Below are 17,698 nucleotides of genomic sequence, written 5' to 3'. Positions count from 1 at the left end.
TGAATACACACACACACACACACACACACACACACACACACAGATATCCAACAAAAAAATTTAAATCATGTTAATATCTAGAAATGGCAAAGTGATTAAAAGATTATGGTACATCAACTCAGTTGAGTGTTATGCAGCCATTAAAAAGGGTAATTTGAAAGTGATTTGGAAACATGAGAAATGTCTATGATATGATGGAAAGTGAAAACAACAGGAAATAGACAAACAGTGATTACAACTCAAAAAAATATGTTGGCCTGTGTACAAATACTGGAAGGATTTGCAGGAATAAATACTGTTGTAAATAAGATGCCAGAATTATGGGTGATTTTTTTCCCAATATTTTCTTTAATGCTATTTTTTTCTACTTAGACATTTATTGGAACAACTGTCTAACCCATCCCTCTCTCTCTCTGAATACTCTGTCTCCACCCAAAAGGATGACTCTCCCTTGGCCCTGTTTGGTTCAGGTGACCTTATACCCCAGCCTGGGTACCTGATCCAAGCTAGACCAATCAGATTCTACTGAGTAAGTAGAGCAATGCCAATCATTCTGGAGCAGTCTATTTTGCTTTGTTTTTCTTAGATAAAATTTACATAATAAAATTCACCATTTTAGCCATTTAAAAGTGTGTAGTTCAGTGGTTTTTAGTACATTCACAATGTTGTACAATTTTCAGCACTAATTCCAAATAGTTTCATCACTGAAAAGAAACCCCACAGCTATTTTCATTCATTCCCAATTCTCCCCTTTGCAAGTGCTAAGCAACCATTAACCTATTTTGTCTCTATGGATTTGCCCATTCTGGATATTTCATATAAATGGAATCATACAATATGTGGTCCTTTGTTACCCAGCTTCTTTCACTTGGCATAATGTTTTCAAGGTTCATCCATGTTGTAATGTGTATCAGTATTTCATTGTTTTTTATAGATGAATAATATTCCATTGTATAGGTATGCAGCATTCGGCTTATCCCATTTATCAGTTCATTGACATTTTGTTTTTTTCTGCTTCTTGGCTATTACAAATAATGCTGCTATGAAAATTCATGTGCAAGGTTTTCTGTGACTGTATGGTTACAATTCTCTTGTGTACCTAGGAGTGGAATGGCTGGGTCATTTGGTAACTCTATGTGTAACTTCTCCAGGTACTGTTGAAATGATTTCCAGGATGGCTGCACCGCTTTACCTTCCCTTCCCATCAACAGTGTATGAAAGTTCCATTTTCTCAACATCTCACCAACACTCACTTCCCTTTTTAAAAATGTATTATCATCATCATCATCATCATCAGGTCCTACATTAAATGTCACCTTTTCAGAGAAGCCTTCCTGATGACCCTGTCCACAGCAGGAAATCCACCCTGGCCCTGCAATATTATAATATTCCACCCTGTTTATTTTCTTTATAGCACTTGTTACAGTTTTTAGTTATCATTTGTCTCCTTCATTAGACTGTAAACCCCATGGAGCACGATCAGGTCTGTCTGGTTCATTATTTTATTCCTGTGCCTAACCACATACTAGGTGGTTAATAAACATTCTGATGAATGAATGAACGAACGAACGAATACTAAGGGAAGAGGAACAGATTGGGAACAAGGTGCTCAGCAAAGCCCCATTCACCTCACCCATGAAAAGCTCTCTAGCAGGCAGCAGGAAGCTGAGTCCAGGGACCAGGAGAGAGAAGGGCTGCAGCTCTGGGAGTAACTTGGACAATCAGACACTGAGAACGAACTGAGCACCTAGGCTACCTAGTCAGAGAACAACCACCATGAAACTTCTTTAAGCACGCAGAGTCCTGGGCTCCACCCCAGCCACACTGGATCAGAGCCTCTGGGACTGGGTTCCAGGAATCTGCATGCGTAACACGTTCCACAGGTGACTTTGATGCACCTTGAGGTTGGAGAGTTTGGCTCTAGAGAATGGGAGACGCAGAAGAGACGAGGGGCCAAGGCGATGACAACTAGTGACCAGGTGACAGGTCACGAGAGGGGCGTCTGAGGCCGCAGGCAGCCCTCCGGCACTATCAAGACCTTTGATCTCACTTGGTCTCGGGCCGCGCCCCGCCCCGTCTCGCCCCGCCCTCACCAGCCCCGCCCCGTAGCGCCCCGCCCCACACCAGCCCCACAGCTACGCCTTCCGATTGGCTGCTCCCGCCCCCGTCTCCGGGCCTCGGCCAATGGGGTCGGCGTGCGCCGGAAGACGGAAGCACGGCGGCAGTGGTGAAGGTATCTTCTGGATAGTTGCCACCTGTCGCCATGCGAGGCTTTGGGCCAGGTCTAGTGGCGCGGCGACTCCTCCCGCTACGGTTCCCCCGGCAGCCGCGGCGGCCGCTTGGACCCCGGCTGTCGAGCGGGCCAGCGGCGGCGGGCGCTCTGGAGCGGGCCATGGATGAGCTGCTGCAGCGCGCCGTGCCCTCAGTGCCGGCCTACGAGCTTCGCGAGAAGACGCCGGCCCCAGCCGAGGGCCAGTGCGCGGACTTCGTTAGCTTCTACGGCGGCCTGGCCGAGGTGGCCGAACGCGCCGAGCTGCTGGGCCGTCTGGCGCAGGGCTTCGGAGTGGACCACGGCCAAGTGGCCGAACAGAGCGCCAGTGTGCTCCAGCTGCGCGAGCAGCCGCGGGAGGCGGCCGTGCTACTGCAGGCTGAGGACCGGCTGCGCTACGCCCTGGTTCCGCGATACCGCGGCCTCTTCCACCACATCAGCAAGCTGGACGGCGGCGTGCGCTTCCTGGTGCAGCTGCGGGCTGACCTGCTCGAGGCGCAGGCCCTCAAGCTGGTGGAGGGGCCGCACGTCCGGGTAAGGCCCCGCCCGGGCCGCCCCGAACCCCTGGGAGTAAGGGAAAGCCCGGGTCGCCCCCCGCTTTGCGCCCAGGTCCGTGGGCCCTTGGCAGTCCCTATATAGCCCTCACTGCCCCTCAAGCCCCAAACGCTCCGCCTTCCCTCCCTGAAGCCGTTCACACTTCACCACGAGTTACAGAGCCCCAAACCCTGTCCCCATCCTTCCAGGGTTTTCTGAATCCTTATCTCCGTCTAGTCATATCTTGCCCTAGTCCATACCATGTAGTGTTTATTAGATAAGGCAATCGCCTACCTTTAAGATGACTGTCATGCCCCATTCGTGATTAGTATACTTCACAAAGACTTACTATTTTAGCCGAGAGGTCTCCCCTATGTGGTGTACTTGAACAAGTGTCAAAGTCAGCATCAGGCAGCCTTTCTGAAAAACCTGGATTGTGTCCGAAAGTTAACTGTGCACCCACTAGGTGTAAGCCATTGCCATAAGAAACCCTGTCAAACGTACAGAAATGACTAGAACTTGTCTCAGATTCTGGGTGCCTTCTGGAACTTGACTCTTACTGCATAGAAATCTAGAGAATTAGGTAGAATGTTAGCTGTCTCAGAATGAAATCATTCACCTGTCCATCCATCCTTCGACATGCAACATCCAGCGTTTATCTTGTATGGGGCATGCTCTAGGCTCCCAGGTCACTTGGTCCAGGGGCTTTGGATCTAGAATGAGAAGAGTTAAGTAGAGGCATGGTGGTTGGTAAGCGCTTGTCATACATTTGCTCATTTCATCCTCAGCAAGTGATAGGGAACTGTGTTACAGATGAGGTGATTAAAGCTCGTTGAGGTTAAGTGCAATGCCCAGAGCAGAGAGTTGGTAAGAGGGCCACAACTCAAGCCAGTCTCAATGGTTCCACAGCTGAGTACTTCATCACTACACAGTGACTCCTGAAGTTGACTATTTTACTAGATCTAAAATGGATTTGTTCTCTTAGAATTTACCTTTTTCTCTAAAGTGGAGGGCAGACAAAACACTCCAGTTAATTGGTGGCTTTGTTTTATTTAGTTTTACTGAATCAGGAGTTCAGTATTCTCTAGTTGTGACTGTACTTACTTTCTGTGCAAGCTTCTGTCTTACCAGCAGTCTCAGTGCCAGTCTTTCTCTAAAATCACAGGTCAGTCTTGACTCCCTTTTGAAAAACCACCAAGCATCACATGGCAGCAGGATCGCATTTAGTGTCTGTCCTTTGTCATTTACGATGCACACCAAACCATCCTGGACAACATTCCCATCTTTAGTCTCCATTACTTACTCCTCTCCATAGACTCACCTCCAGCCAAGCTGACTCTTGGATAGAAAGTCCCGGAACCCACATCCCTGTGTGATTTCCACTTGGGAGGCCAGTAGAATAAGAGATGCGCCCACCCTTAGCTCATTCACTCAGCTTTTCCAGGCACTCCAGTTCAAAGCCATCTCACTCAGTTTTGAGCTTCCATGGCATACATTTTTATCTGCACCCCTCACTTAGATGTTATACATCAACCACAGAATTTAGTGTTTGAAATGTATATTCCCCCTACCCCCAAATAGATGATCAGCTCCTTGAAAGCTGGGAACCTTGTCTTAAATTTCTTGCATAGTAAAATGATGAATGACACATTAAGATAGACTCCTGGGTGCCCTGCTATAAGACAAAGTCAGCACACTAATCATTCCCATTTGTCTTGATGTCAGATTGCTCTACCCTCAGAATTCTGAGCCTGGAAGGAAGCCCAGAGGGCCTGGGAGGTTTCTGCACAGCCAAGAGAGACATCATGTCAGACATTCAGACTGCCCGTGGCAGATTTCAGCAAGTGTTGGCCCTGGGTGATTTCTAATGCCTCAACCAGTTCTAAAGCCTCTGATTCTCTGACATGTTACTGACTGTGTCCCCTTGCTATTGCCCACATGAGAAAACACGTGGTTCTTGGGCAATGGAAAAGGAATAGTGTGGCAGCTGAAAGCTGTGACATTGAGACTTGGAAGAGAAGAACTCGCCCCAGGGAAATCCAGAGCTGCCAGCAAACCAGATGTTCTCAGATGTTCAGGGTTCCCTTGTTCTTTTAACCAACTGTTCACACACATGGGGGAAAGAAGTTGTATACCTACAGGCAAAAAGCCACATGGAGTAAAGATGTTTTTTGAAGAAAGCATAAATAACCATAGCCTGGCCTTTGCCTCTGCACATGGTCTGGACACATTAGGTCCAAAAGCCTGTTTTAGTGTCTATCATGCCTCTTCCGTTTCCTCTCCCTAGAAAATTTTTCCTTATATTTAGTGTGCTTGTTAGTGGTTGGTGATTCCCTTCTCTTTTGGTCTACATAGTTGCATCACTTTTTAAAAACTCCCTATCATTGAAATCACTCAGAGAATAGTTCTTTTTAAATCCATAGACGTTGTCACTGGGATCTGATATTGTACTCTATCACCAGAGTCACCTAGTGTCTATCTTGATTCTTTTCTACCAAATTCCTGATTTTGCATCCGAGTTAAAGAGGTGACACAGCCAGAACTTTTTGCTTTTAGGAAATCAGTGTTAGGAACCGCCAGAAGTTTGGCATGTGAAGCTTTGGAGCAGGAGTCCCAAGGGGCCTGCGATGCCCCTGATGCTGGGGAAGTGGGGAACCCCTCTGCGTTTGTCCCAGGTGTCAGCACCCCTTCCTGTGTGCACGCAGCAGGTGCCCTGGCACAGACATGCGGGCCCCATTGACCTTAGGACTCGCTGGCACATGCAGGTGAAGACGCCCTGGTTTTCATGAGCTGCTGTGGCCTTGGTCCTGAGCATTCACCTCCGAATGGATTCGGTCCACTGTGTGTATGGCAGGGGTTCTTGCTTACCAGAGCCAGTGGGGTGCAAAGGCACTTTAGAATAACAGCAATGTGAGGCCCAGCGTGCTGATTCAGGGCCTTTGAGCAGACAGTGAGTAGAGCGCAAGAGGCACTGGGTGGGGAGATAGGAGGCAGGTTCTCAGGCCTGTCTCTGCCATCCCCTGGTTAGAGACATGATTTTAGGTGATCTTAACCAGGTCACTCTCCCTGGGCCAGTTGGCTCTGCACTGAGGTGAGATTGTCAGCTGGTAGTTCATTTGCTCAAGGTCAGTCTGCTTCTCTGCTAAGAAACGCCCTAAAGGATGTGGTGGAGCTTTGCTAAGAATTCGTTTTACAAATGAGGGGAGGTTTGTCGAGACCTTGGCTCTGACAGAGGGCTGTGATGATTGGAACTGTGGGAAGAATCTGGGAGGCTGGCACCTCCATTTCAAGTGTAGCCCAGCGTGAAGACCAAAGGCGTGAGGCTAGGCCCGTGTCTCTCTCTCTCCTGAGGTATTTTAAGTCAGACAGGTCTGTTTTCTCTCCCATGGCATCTTAGTCCTTTTTGATAAGTTCAGAGTCAGTTTCAAGTCTCTGCTGGGAACATACAAGTGCTACCTGAAGAAAGTTTTTACAGCCTGCAAAGGTCAAAAATCTGTGTTGTTTCTTGAGACAGCAGATCCAACACACGGATGCTTCCTGAACAGAATGCCCTGTGACCTTGCAGGTGTGCGCCCAGCTGTGCTCATGGGATGGTCAGGGGAGGGCATATGGTTTCTGTGTGTTGGTTTATAGGCTTTTTTTTTCTCCAGAGAAATTCCCAAAGGCACACTTGGGTTGCACAGTTCGGTTTCTTAGATAAAATGCCCAATGGAACTGAATTGACCCCCATTATAGCAGGAGGTCTGAGCACTATTTGGCTATTGGTTGACACCAGAGGGAAGTCAGCATTTAGAAAATGGAAGGGTTTCTTGAGGGGCAATTTAAGCACAGAAATGATGGTGAAATGAGAGGTGTGCAAGCCTTCAAGCAGTGTGGATGGAATCTAAGAGAAGGGACTAAATATGTGTCAGACTGCGGCCAGCATCCCCGCTGTTGCATGCGCAGCCCTGGCAGACACTGTTGCCCAGTCTTTTCTGGTGGCTCGTCCTGCTTTTAAGTTAGTATAGTGGTCATTCTTGGTTCTAAAGTTTGTGTTTAGCTAGACCTAAAAAGGTCTGCTCTGTGGGTAGGAAGTGTGCCCCAGCCGCCTGTGGGGCAGCAGCTTGCACGAGCTGGAACTGCACCTAAAATGTAACCTCGGCACCAGGGCCCTTTCTGATAGCTTTCATTGCCCTTCCCCGGGGCTTCTGAGTGATGGAAAGTAACTCTTCACACACCAAAACTGGGAAGATCTTGATAGCCAAAAACTCCCAAGGAGAGTGTGGGAGACAGCCTTTCATCTGCTGAGAGAGAGAGAGAGTTGGCTGGCCTCCTCAGCAGTGTCATCCAGGATCACTAGAACCGGCAGCACGGGAAAAACAGACCTGATACCTACTTTGGCGCCACCCCAGTATTGCTAGCAGTTGTATTTAGGAGCCTTGGATGGTTGATAAATGACTGCAGGATTAATGGACAGAAAGCATAGTGATTTCTTTCGCTCCTTTTCTCTGTGATCCAGTAACCTTGCTACGTGGGTGGCTAATTCCAGCCTGAACAGCTGTGGAGACGTGTAACCTTTAACCCAGATTCCCAGTTCTTGTGACCAGTGTCACATTTTATAGCTGTCAATAGCCCAAAATAGAATGAAGAGACTTTCAGACAGGGAGCTTTCATCAGCCAAACCATTTCTTTAATAATTAATACTGAATTAATACTGAAACTAGATAGTTCCAGCTTTTCTATTATGAATGTAATAGAGATGCCAGTACACCTTACATGGAACTGGACTAATCTATTTCTAACCATTTAGTGCAGAGGTTCCTAAGCCCGGGGTCCATGAACCCCTGGGGATGACCCAAAAATGTATTTCAAAGGCTCTATGAACTGCAGGCAGTTGCATGCAAAATTTAATTAATGTATTTAGCACCTACCTAAGAGGATGTGCAGACCCCAGGAAGATTAAGAACCATTGTAGTCAAATGCAGTAAATAGTTTTGTAAGGGGCCATTCTGTATTTCCTAGCAAATGAATGACATCTCGTATCTCCCTTCCTGCTACTTCCTAATCCCCATTCTCCAGTTTTTCTTCTTTTTCTTTTTTTTAAGATTTTATTTATTTATTTTTAGAGAGGAGAAGGGAGAAAGAGAGGGAAAGAAACATCAATGTGTGGTTGCCTCTCATGCCTCCCACCACTGGGGATCTGGCCTGCAACCCAGGCATTTGCCTTGACTGGGAATCGAACCAGCGACCCTCTTTGGTTCACATCCACTGAGCGTTCAATCCACTGAGCCACACCAGCCAGGGCTCTTCTATTTTTCATTTGCTGTCTATTAGCCATCTTCCACATGGAAGGTCCCACTGAATGCTTTGGAAACTAGGGAACTAAAGTAGAAATGACCTCTGCCCTTACAGAGCTTAGAGCCGAGTAAAGGAAACTAGATTATGGAATCCATCGAGAGTTCAAAGGCATTGCAAAGGTAATTCTGTCCAACCACTATCAGATACTTAAGTCATTTTTAAAACAGCTTCACCAAGTTCTTGTTGACCCTGTGCTCGGTCACTTCCCACAGGGAGGGTCACACTCTCCCAGGATGAATGACATCTGGCTATTCAGAAGCTCTTGAAGTTCAGTCCGAGTCTGACTCTGTGTCTCTCCCCGTCGGTCCTAGAGCCACCCCCTCTCCTCACCACTCTGGTGACGAAAGGCCTACTGCTGTTGCACGTTCAGCGTGGGCACAGCAGGCAGGCTAACCCAAGGTGGTTCTGCCCCTGTCCTATCCTTGAGCATTTTCAAGCTCTTCTTGCTCGAAAGGTTTCAGTGCAAATGTATCTTGATGGTAAAGCTGACTCAATTTTCAGAAATAGACTAGATATAAGTAAATGAAGTGAAATTAGAATAATTTTATCAAATCTGAGTGCACTGATTGCCAGATACAATATTCCTTTGTGTCCTATTAAGGGAGAGGAAAAAAAAACGCTACCAGGTAAATGGTGACCTGCCATCATTTGAGAGATGCGTCCTGACTTCAGAGATGCTAAAATGCAAAAATGGGCACCTTAGAGCGGATGAAGTGTGGCACCCGGCCCCCGTACTTGCTTCTCCTGGGAGACCAGGAGTGACGTTGTGGCGTATCCAGAATGGTTCCTGCCGGGTGGGGACTTGAGCTCGGTGCGGTCTGTGCCGGTGCTTCCTGAGTACCGTTCATCATTGTGTTCACTTTGGGCATTCAGTTGTGTTCGCTGCGGTGGACGAACTGGACCATGGGATTTCATGTGGGAGACTTCATTCACATTGACTGTTCCCTCTCGGGTATCTTACAGGTTGAAGTAGTAAAGTCTGAATGGAGCTCTGAACTCAGTGTAACTTGATTGAGATACGAGCTCAGTAGCGATATCTCAGAGAAGGCCCTTTAGAGAAGCATCTTGCACAGCCTCCTTTGATCTCACCTCTTGGTGCTTTAACTCAGTGAGCTGAGGATGCAGAGGTGGGCTTGGAAAAGCTGACACTTTCTCCTCTCCCTTCCAGGAAATGAACGGCGTGCTGAAGGGCATGCTCACCGAGTGGTTTTCCTCAGGGTTCCTAAACCTGGAACGGGTGACCTGGCATTCACCGTGTGAAGTGCTGCAGAAAGTCAGTGAGTAAGTCTCAGGTTTTCACCTTCCTGATCTTTTAGCTGCAGGCCAGCCCCCTTTCACACGTCCATTCTGTCCCAAGCCTACGCAGCATTCACAAACACTGTGGCTGTCCTAGCAGGTGATGTCGAGATCGTGGGGGAGGAAAGGTCACAGACAGAAACTGGTCCTTCTGCCGGCACACATGCACACACAGGGTCTCATTTACACCCTCACATTTAAAGCTCGTGGCCCCCTTTTTCCCAGGACCCCATTATCGGAGTTGTAATAATTCACTGGACCAAGTGTTTGCACTAGTCATCCAGACAGCATCTATCTCATCATGAGGTTTAACAACCTCATCTAGTTGTTAAAATTTCTCCCTTGGATACAATCTCTGAATTACCAATATCGTGCATAATTCCCCCATGTCCCACACACAGTGAAGTGCAGGCTAGCACGTCACAGTTGTTCTCACCAGTAGGGGGAGCCCTTTCCACCTCAGGGTCTTCACAGTCCCTTGTCCTACACAGCCAAAGGTTGGGAAACGTGGCAGTATCTGCAGTGTGACCGATTTGAGGGGCCGATGGTGCCGGCTGCCGTTGTGTGTGCTGGAAACAAACAGTGACTGGCTGAGGCTGCTAGTCAAATGGAACCAAGAGATGGTGTCTGCAACATTGACTTCAAACTGCGGAGATTTAAAGGAAATAAAAGACATAGAATGTTCAACCACTAAGCATCTGGTTAGGCCTCTGCGTTACGGCCTGCTGCCTAACTGCTTCCCCCGGGCCTCGCAAACCAGTCTTAAGACCAGGTATTAAAAATTAGAGCACAAATTTGTGTGTAAAATGGTCATTAATTGTAGTTCCTTTCAGGCAGTACCGTTTTGCATTAAAATGATTTTCTTTAAATTTTCCTGAGGAGGCAATTGAAGCTGTACTTAAAGGATTTATTTGACTTGAGTGAATAATATGAATCAGAATCAGCAATGGCTATTTAACGTGTAAATTGAACATTTGTCTTACCTCTTTGTAATCTTCTCACCAGGTCTGAGGCTGTGCATCCTATAAAGAACTGGATGGATATAAAACGGCGTGTCGGGCCATACCGAAGGTGTTACTTCTTTTCTCACTGCGTGAACCCGGAGGAGCCCCTGGTGGTCCTGCACGTGGCGCTGACCAGTGACATCTCCAGCAACATCCAGGTACCTGCGGGCGCCGGTCAAGGGCAAGGCGGGCTCCTGCGGAGTTCCTCAAGGTTTTTTAAACTTGGTTCTATGCCCCCTTTTCAGAAGCTTTAGGCTTTTGTGGATTTTTGAATTGGCTATATAAAATCTCTAGCGTTACAGCTACGCAACGTAGAGGTGTGGTATATGGGCAGTTTTTAAATGAGGAGAGCATTCATCTGGGTTCCTGACTTCAAGTGGAGTCAGGGTTGAAGTCTGTTACAGAATGTTTCTGTGAGGCGGAAGGGTTGTGAGGGCAGAAGAGAAGGAAGGGCGCATGGTTCAACTTTTCCTCGTTTGTGAAGAGCCCGTGGGCAGTTTTGAGTGGAACGGGACTGAGAAAGAGACTCACACTGTGGCCTCTGCCCAGTGAGCAGAAGCCATGGGAGCCAGGTGGACAGGCCTGCCTGTGGCACACGCGGCTGGCTGTCCCCGAGGAGTCGGCGAGAATGTCCGAAACATTCCTGCAGGCTCGTGGGAGGCAGCAGAGCCAGGGCAGGGACTGGGAGTGGGAGAGCAGATCGCAAGGAAGGTTAAGACAGGTGAGGGGACACAGGGACACCTGGGTCACAATGGGTTTGCTCAAACCAGGAGGCTGAGGTGGACGAGGACTTTGGCCTGGGAGCGGCCTGTGTGGCAGCTGGAGAGAGGATAGCAGGTCGCAGGACGGGCCTTCGGGGCAGCGTGCCTACTGTCAGAAGGGGGAGAAGTCGGGCAGGTGGGCAAACAGATGCTATCGATAACCAGGGAGAAACCCCTTATGATTTTGTGTTTGAAAGAGTCGGCACACTGTCACACCAGAATTCATTAAAGCCTTTCTGAGGACAGCTTGCTGATATCTGTTAAACTATTCAATGTGCATTCCTTTGACCTAAAAATGTCATTCTTGGGGATTTATCCTAGAGAGATACTCAGACCTAAGAGTTCAGGAGATTGCAGCGCTGTCTATAGTTTTGGAAGGCTAGAAATAATAACCTAGGTGTCCATCAGGAGGGGACGTGTTAAAGAAGTGAGGGCGTGTACATCTGGTACATCCTCCCATGCATTAGATTTCTATGAATGTATTTAAGTGTTGATGTAGTTTTATATTTTTGACATGGACTAGTGCAAAGTGAGTGCATAAAAAATCAACTTACAGGATAGCATGTATAGTATGATCCTATTGATAATGTTAGTAATATCAATTAAGCATTTGCTCTGTGTCCATTAGTCTGCGAATCACGTTCCATGTATTACTGCTTATTGCAATAGCCAATGAGACAGACCAAAAAGGTGTTTGTCAAATGACTCCTGTGACTCCTGAAGGAGGACTTGGGGTTAGGTTTTGGAATAATCCGTCATTTCTTCTTCATGCAATTATTTTTGCCTCGCACATTATGCATATCTCATTTGCATAACCAAAGAAAGATTCATTTTTATTTTTGAAAACTTAAAAAAAAAGATTTGCTGGAAATTTTTTAATAAGGAACCACAGGTAACCTGCAGACTTCTTGAAAAACCAAGGTGACCATTCACCGAGATGAAGACGGTAGTGACGGCAGCTGAGCCCTGCCCTCTGAGGCTCAGAGTTCTTCCATGGGTGCCGGTGCGGGGGCAGGGCCAGCACGGCCGGCAGGGGTCGCTCAGCCTGGGACGGTGTCTGTCTCGCCGTCTAGCCTGCTACCTTACAGCCGCAGTTCCTAACTTTTCAGGAGTCAGGGAAAAGACCCTGTGAGCATGTGAAGAGGATGAAAGCTGAGGGCGTTTCCCCCAGGGGATGTGCGCAGAGCCGCGCATTCCATCCACAGTTTCAGAGAGTGTGTGGGCTCCCAGACCTCGTCGTGGGTTCTGGGCCAACCACCACAACCTCAAGAAGCCCATGGAGCCGGTGGAAGTCAGAGTAGTGTAAGTGTGCTCTTCAGAAGCAAGCCGGCGTGCCCACATCAAAGCGAACTGAAAGGTAACCACCTGCTACTCCACGATTGGCAAGTGACCTGCCGAGTATTAAGGTTCAGAAACCCTGCAGTCAAAACTGAGAGCTAATAAAATCAGACTTGACTAAGGGACTTCCAGTGCAAGTCCTATCTTAGGTTGCTTTGTGGGTGTGTATTTTCACTGAGGAAAAACAAGAATGTGGGACAAAATCAAAAAGGTACATGGAAAAGTCAGGAAAAGGTAAGCTCCCTCACAGAAAACAGTATATAGGACTCTCAGGTCTCCTGAGAAATCTAAGAATAGGGTTCAGAGAAAAGGACTGAAAATAACTGAAGGGGAGCAAACAGGCCTTTGCAGAGAGTGGAGCCCTGTGGCCTGGACAAGGGGTGGGGGTTCTCTCTGGGGGTCGAAGGGAGAGGAGCAGTCAAGTTTCAGTTTGCACAAAGGCCTGAAGGAGACAAAAGGGACATAAATGCCGCTCACCAAGTTTGCAGAGACCGTCAAAGGGGTGGACATGACACAGCACTGAGCAATCCACCCAGAGGAGTTGTGCTGGTGCCGTCTGCAGGGAGGTCTCAGCACAGACCAGGCAGTGTTTGTAGCCTGGTCCCTGAGCAGGGGGGACGCGGAGGGCTTTCAGCTCCCACCCTGGGAGGGTTTTCTCGTGGCCCGAAGTGAAAGCGTGAGGTGCAAGGACGAGAGCACCCAAGCCCGCTCACCACCGGCATTCATGTTTTGCAGGCGATAGTGAAGGATTATCCTCCCTCGGAAACAGAGGAGAAGAACAAAATTGCCGCTGCCATCTTTTATTCCATCAGCCTGACCCAGCAAGGCCTGCAGGGGGTGGAGCTGGGGACCTTCCTCATAAAGCGGGTGGTGAAGGAGCTGCAGGTGAGTGAGGTGCCACTGTGGGACCACTGGGTCCAAGCCCCTGCTGACCCTGCTGCTGCAGTGCAGTCGGTCACCGGGTTTCAGGGTCGGCAGTGACGGTTTGAACTGAGAGGAAGAAGGACAGGAGAGAAAAGTTCCAGAGGCACTTCCAGGGGCCCTGAGATCGCTCAAGGGAGGAGAAAAGGGCGTCAGGAAAGCAGCTTCTCAGGCACAAATGCAGGGGTTTGGAGGCCTTCAGCTTCCCCGGGGGCCTTGCTCTCCGACCTGCCCGTGTTGTCGCAGCGTAATTGTGGGGAGAGCCGCCTTTCCTTCTCACCCGTCCCAGTTTGGATGATACTTTTGTGTCATTCCAGCCACACCACCCCCCATCCACCCCTGCCCACCCTCTCCAGGTTTCTGGCCCCTATGGTTCATCAGCTTGGGCTTTCTCCTCATTTGAGGGAGTGTCGAGGTCAGACCAGGTAGCTTTAAAGACTGGCTTTTTAAAATGCATATACAACTTTCTTCTCATTGCCCTGGGAGGAACACTTAAACCATTCTGCAGCAACAATGTTGAGGTTCACTCTAGGTCTAGATCCTTTGAAACCATCTTATAAAGGGCTAGGCTAAACTGTAATAAGTAGAATCTAATTATTAGGTAAAATAATTAGATTGTTAATAATTGGTTCTGAGACTGATATTCTCTGCTTTGGGTAGTTTCAACACAGCTGCAGCCAAAGTTCTTCCTTAGAGTGACAGAGTGGAATTAAAATATTTATGTGCTTTGTATTAAATTCATAATCAATTTTCAGTTTGAGAGCTCGAGATTCAGTTGGATATCAGCTTTATTAGAACCACTCTCTGCCCCTTTCCCCAGAGGCAGTAAGAAGCCACGTCTAATTAGTTACCAGCTTCTCCTTGTCTCCTCCTCCTTTGCTAAAGGTGCAGATGAACTGGGCAGAGAGAGGGTGAGCGTGTGGCAGGTGATCCCAGGGGAGTGGAACCGGGGCTCTGGGCCACTCACCCGCGGGCTGTGTTTCTCAGTCAGAGTGGCCCCTGGGCCCGGCGGCCATCCAGACGGCTGGGCTACAAGCCAGGAGATCATCACAGAGAACTCAGAGGGCGTGCAGCCCTCTCTTGCACGGAAGCGTCTGTGGGGGTCTGTAAAGCCAACACTAGCAGCCACGTTCAATGTCCACTGCAAAGAACATGATTAGGAAAACAATGGTATAGTCTCATCTTTAGATACTACTCTGTTAAAGTTGTTTCTGAATTTTAGTGATAATGAGGAAATGGTCATGATACAAGTTCCTGACAGGATATAAAATAAATGTCTCACCCATGTAAAAACTGCCTGGAGAAAGACCAGAAGGAGTTATACTTTAGCAAACTATTCAAAGCAGTTATCTCAGAGTAGAGGAGTGTTATGGTTTTCTTTGCTTCTGTCATAAATCTTTAAACATTGTTCCTATAGGGAGCATATGTATTACATATATAAACCAAAAACCCTGGATTTTTAAAAATGAGCACTGAGAGCTCTGTAATTTGAATAATAATGATTGAGCTGATATGGAGGAAGACCCATTGCCTCCCCTTCTATCCCATCCTCTGCACTCACTGCTTTATAGCTGGGCAGTCAGTTATTCATTCAACAAACAGCCACTGGGCACCTGTGTGCCTGGCACCAAACCAGACTGTGTGGCTGCAAAGATGCCCCTGGGAGGGGAACGGTGTGCCAGAAAGACAAGATCTGTCGTCAGAAGACGGCAAGTCGAGTCCTGCCAGCAGCGGCGCGGTCCGCTGCCTCTGATCAGCAGTGCGAGTGGAGCCTCTGCCGGAAGGGGCTTGCCTCGGGGCCTCAGGGTGCCTCCAGGGCCTGGCACACATCAGAGTCTTTCTAAATGTTCCTTGAAAGAAGAAAAATTAATGCATCTCAAATATCACCTTGTGAAGCAGCATGCACAGTTTAATGACACATAGATGATACATGGAGAGGTGTTCTGTGTCCGTGACTCACCTGTTGAATTGTTTCTCTGTGTGTGTGTTCTCCCCGCCTTCCTTCCCCGACCCAAACTGTGCCTTACAGAAAGAGTTTCCTCACCTGGAGACATTTTCCAGCCTGTCTCCTATCCCCGGCTTCACCAAGTGGCTCCTGGGGCTCCTGAACTCACAAGCAAAGGATCATGGGAGGAATGAATTATTTACAGATTCTGAGTGTAAAGAAATCTCTGAGATCACAGGGGGTTCTACTAATGAGACCCTCAAAGCCTTTCTCAGCAGCAATGAATGGGTGAAGTCTGAAAAGCTGGTCAGGGCCCTCCAGGCCCCCTTGATGCGGCTCTGTGCCTGGTACCTGTACGGAGAGAAGCATCGGGGCTACGCCCTGAACCCCGTGGCAAACTTCCACCTGCAGAACGGGGCTGTGATGTGGCGCATCAACTGGATGGCTGACCTCAGCCTCAAGGGCATCACCAGCTCGTGCGGCCTGATGGTCAACTACCGGTACTACCTGGAGGAGACCGCCACCAACAGCACCAGCTACCTTAGCTCCAAGAACATCAAAGCCTCTGAGCAGGTCCTCAGCCTGGTGGCCCAGTTCCAGAAGAACAGCAAACTCTAAACCTCTCCTGAAGCAGACAGCGATGTCCCTGGCCCGGAAAAACATAACTCTCTGGATGAGTCAGGGGTGATGGGTCAGAAGGAGCTCTCTGGTAAAGCAGTCACACTGCGTTCTCTGCCGCAGCAGGGCCACGCGGGCAGGCCGGGCCGCAGAGTTCGTCGTGCACCAAAAGGTGTGATACCTGGCCATAAGGCGGGGGCAGGTAAGGCGGACACAGACTGGGTGGGGAGGCAGTGCTCTCTCCAGAAGATTCTGTTGTTGCCTTCAGCCTGGCTGCCTGCCCAGGGTCGGCGCTATGGCGCCTCTGTGTTCCGAAAGCCCCGGATCCCCAGCCGGCTGTCATCCCACGTGGGTCGGGCAGCCTCACGGGGACCGGGCAGACAGCCCAGGTGCACATGGATTTTCCTTCGAGCCCAGAACATAGTTCAGCTGTGGCGACTCTCGCCGTTGCTCTCCAGCCACTGCAAAGGGACAGAGGGCTCTGCTCCGTTTTACTGGTCGCATTCTGGAGATCACAAATGTGTGAAATGGTTCGTGACTTTACACACAGTTTTCTGTGCGAAATCACTGCACACAGAAAGTTGCTTAGGGCTTCAATTCAGTTATGGACTTTTAAATTTTTAGTGATTCAAGTTCGTAATGGACTTAATAGTAAAGAACAAGTCTGTTCTGTGAAGCATTAAACACATGGTTATTTAAGATGGCTTGGTGGTTGTCTTTAAGACCTGAGACCTCACAAGCTGGAACCCGCTCTGAAATGCCAGCTGCACCTTGGGCCCCCGGCCCACCTGCACACACGTTTGGGTGCCCCGTGGAGAAGGCCCAAAGCATGCTGCCTTCGTCAGAGACCAGGGGAGGAGCAACGCTGCGGTTAGGGGAAGTGGGGGGATGCACGTGTCTCTGCGTGTCTGCTCACTGTGCTTGCACTGTCCTCAGTTCAGCAGCCAGGTCACCTGGCATTCTTTGGTTTTCATCCTCCACACTCGTCTCCTGGTCCTTCTCTGCCGTCTCCTGCATGTGACTTGTGGCCCGACAACAATCAGCACAGCGGCGATCAGTAGTGGAACTTCTGCTTTTTCTGAATCCTGGTCAAAGCTGTCCCATGCTTCTTCGCAGTGTGTCAAGCTAATTCTGAAAGCCCTTGGGCTCTGGAGTTACTGCAGGACTCTGGTCAGCAGCCCTGGCCTCCTGTTGGGCCCCTTTTACAGACAGAATTCCTCCTGGTGGGTGACATGGCCTGCTAATGTCCCAGGCCCTTTGGGTCTCTGACCTCTACCATGCCAGGGCCTCCACCTGTGCCAGGTGCCCCCCACCCCCTCCTTGGCTCTAGGACCACCTGCCTCTCTGCAGTAGGCATGCCTTAGAGAGGGTGGGTAGGTGTGTATGGTTCTGTAGTCTGAATGTGCTTCCCCCAAAAGTTTACTCGTTGAAATCCTAACCCCCGGAGATAATGGCATCAATGGAAAGGAGCTTTGAGAGGTGATAGCTCATAAGGGTGGAACCATCATGAATGGAAGTAGTGCCCTTATAAAAGAGACCCTTCCAAGTTCCCTCCCCCTGCCCAACCATGGGAGGGTACAGCAAGGAGTCTGCAGCCCAGGAGAGGGCCCTCACCCAATCGTGGTGGCGCCTTGATCTCTAATTTCCAGCCTCCAGAACTGTGAGCAGTGAATCT

At 49.0% G+C, this 17,698-nt stretch overlaps 1 protein-coding gene across 1 annotated transcript; it reads left to right on the top strand.

The window, feature by feature from the left end:
• Positions 1–2,208: 2,208 nt before the first annotated feature.
• MLYCD (malonyl-CoA decarboxylase) lies at positions 2,209–16,722 on the top strand. The gene is made up of 5 exons (XM_045818699.1): positions 2,209–2,803; positions 9,309–9,421; positions 10,442–10,598; positions 13,275–13,424; positions 15,490–16,722. The coding sequence occupies exons 1-5, from the start codon at positions 2,264–2,266 to the stop codon at positions 16,021–16,023; spliced, it is 1,494 nt and encodes a 497-aa protein (XP_045674655.1). The 5' UTR covers positions 2,209–2,263; the 3' UTR covers positions 16,024–16,722.
• Positions 16,723–17,698: the final 976 nt, after the last annotated feature.

This window comes from Phyllostomus hastatus, unplaced genomic scaffold, assembly GCF_019186645.2.
Source record: "Phyllostomus hastatus isolate PE091 unplaced genomic scaffold, TTU_PhHast_1.1 phas_scaffold_345, whole genome shotgun sequence".
In the NCBI taxonomy this organism is placed as follows: domain Eukaryota; kingdom Metazoa; phylum Chordata; class Mammalia; order Chiroptera; family Phyllostomidae; genus Phyllostomus; species Phyllostomus hastatus.
Note: the sequence above shows the minus strand (reverse complement) of the source record. Positions and strands in the feature narration are given on the sequence as shown.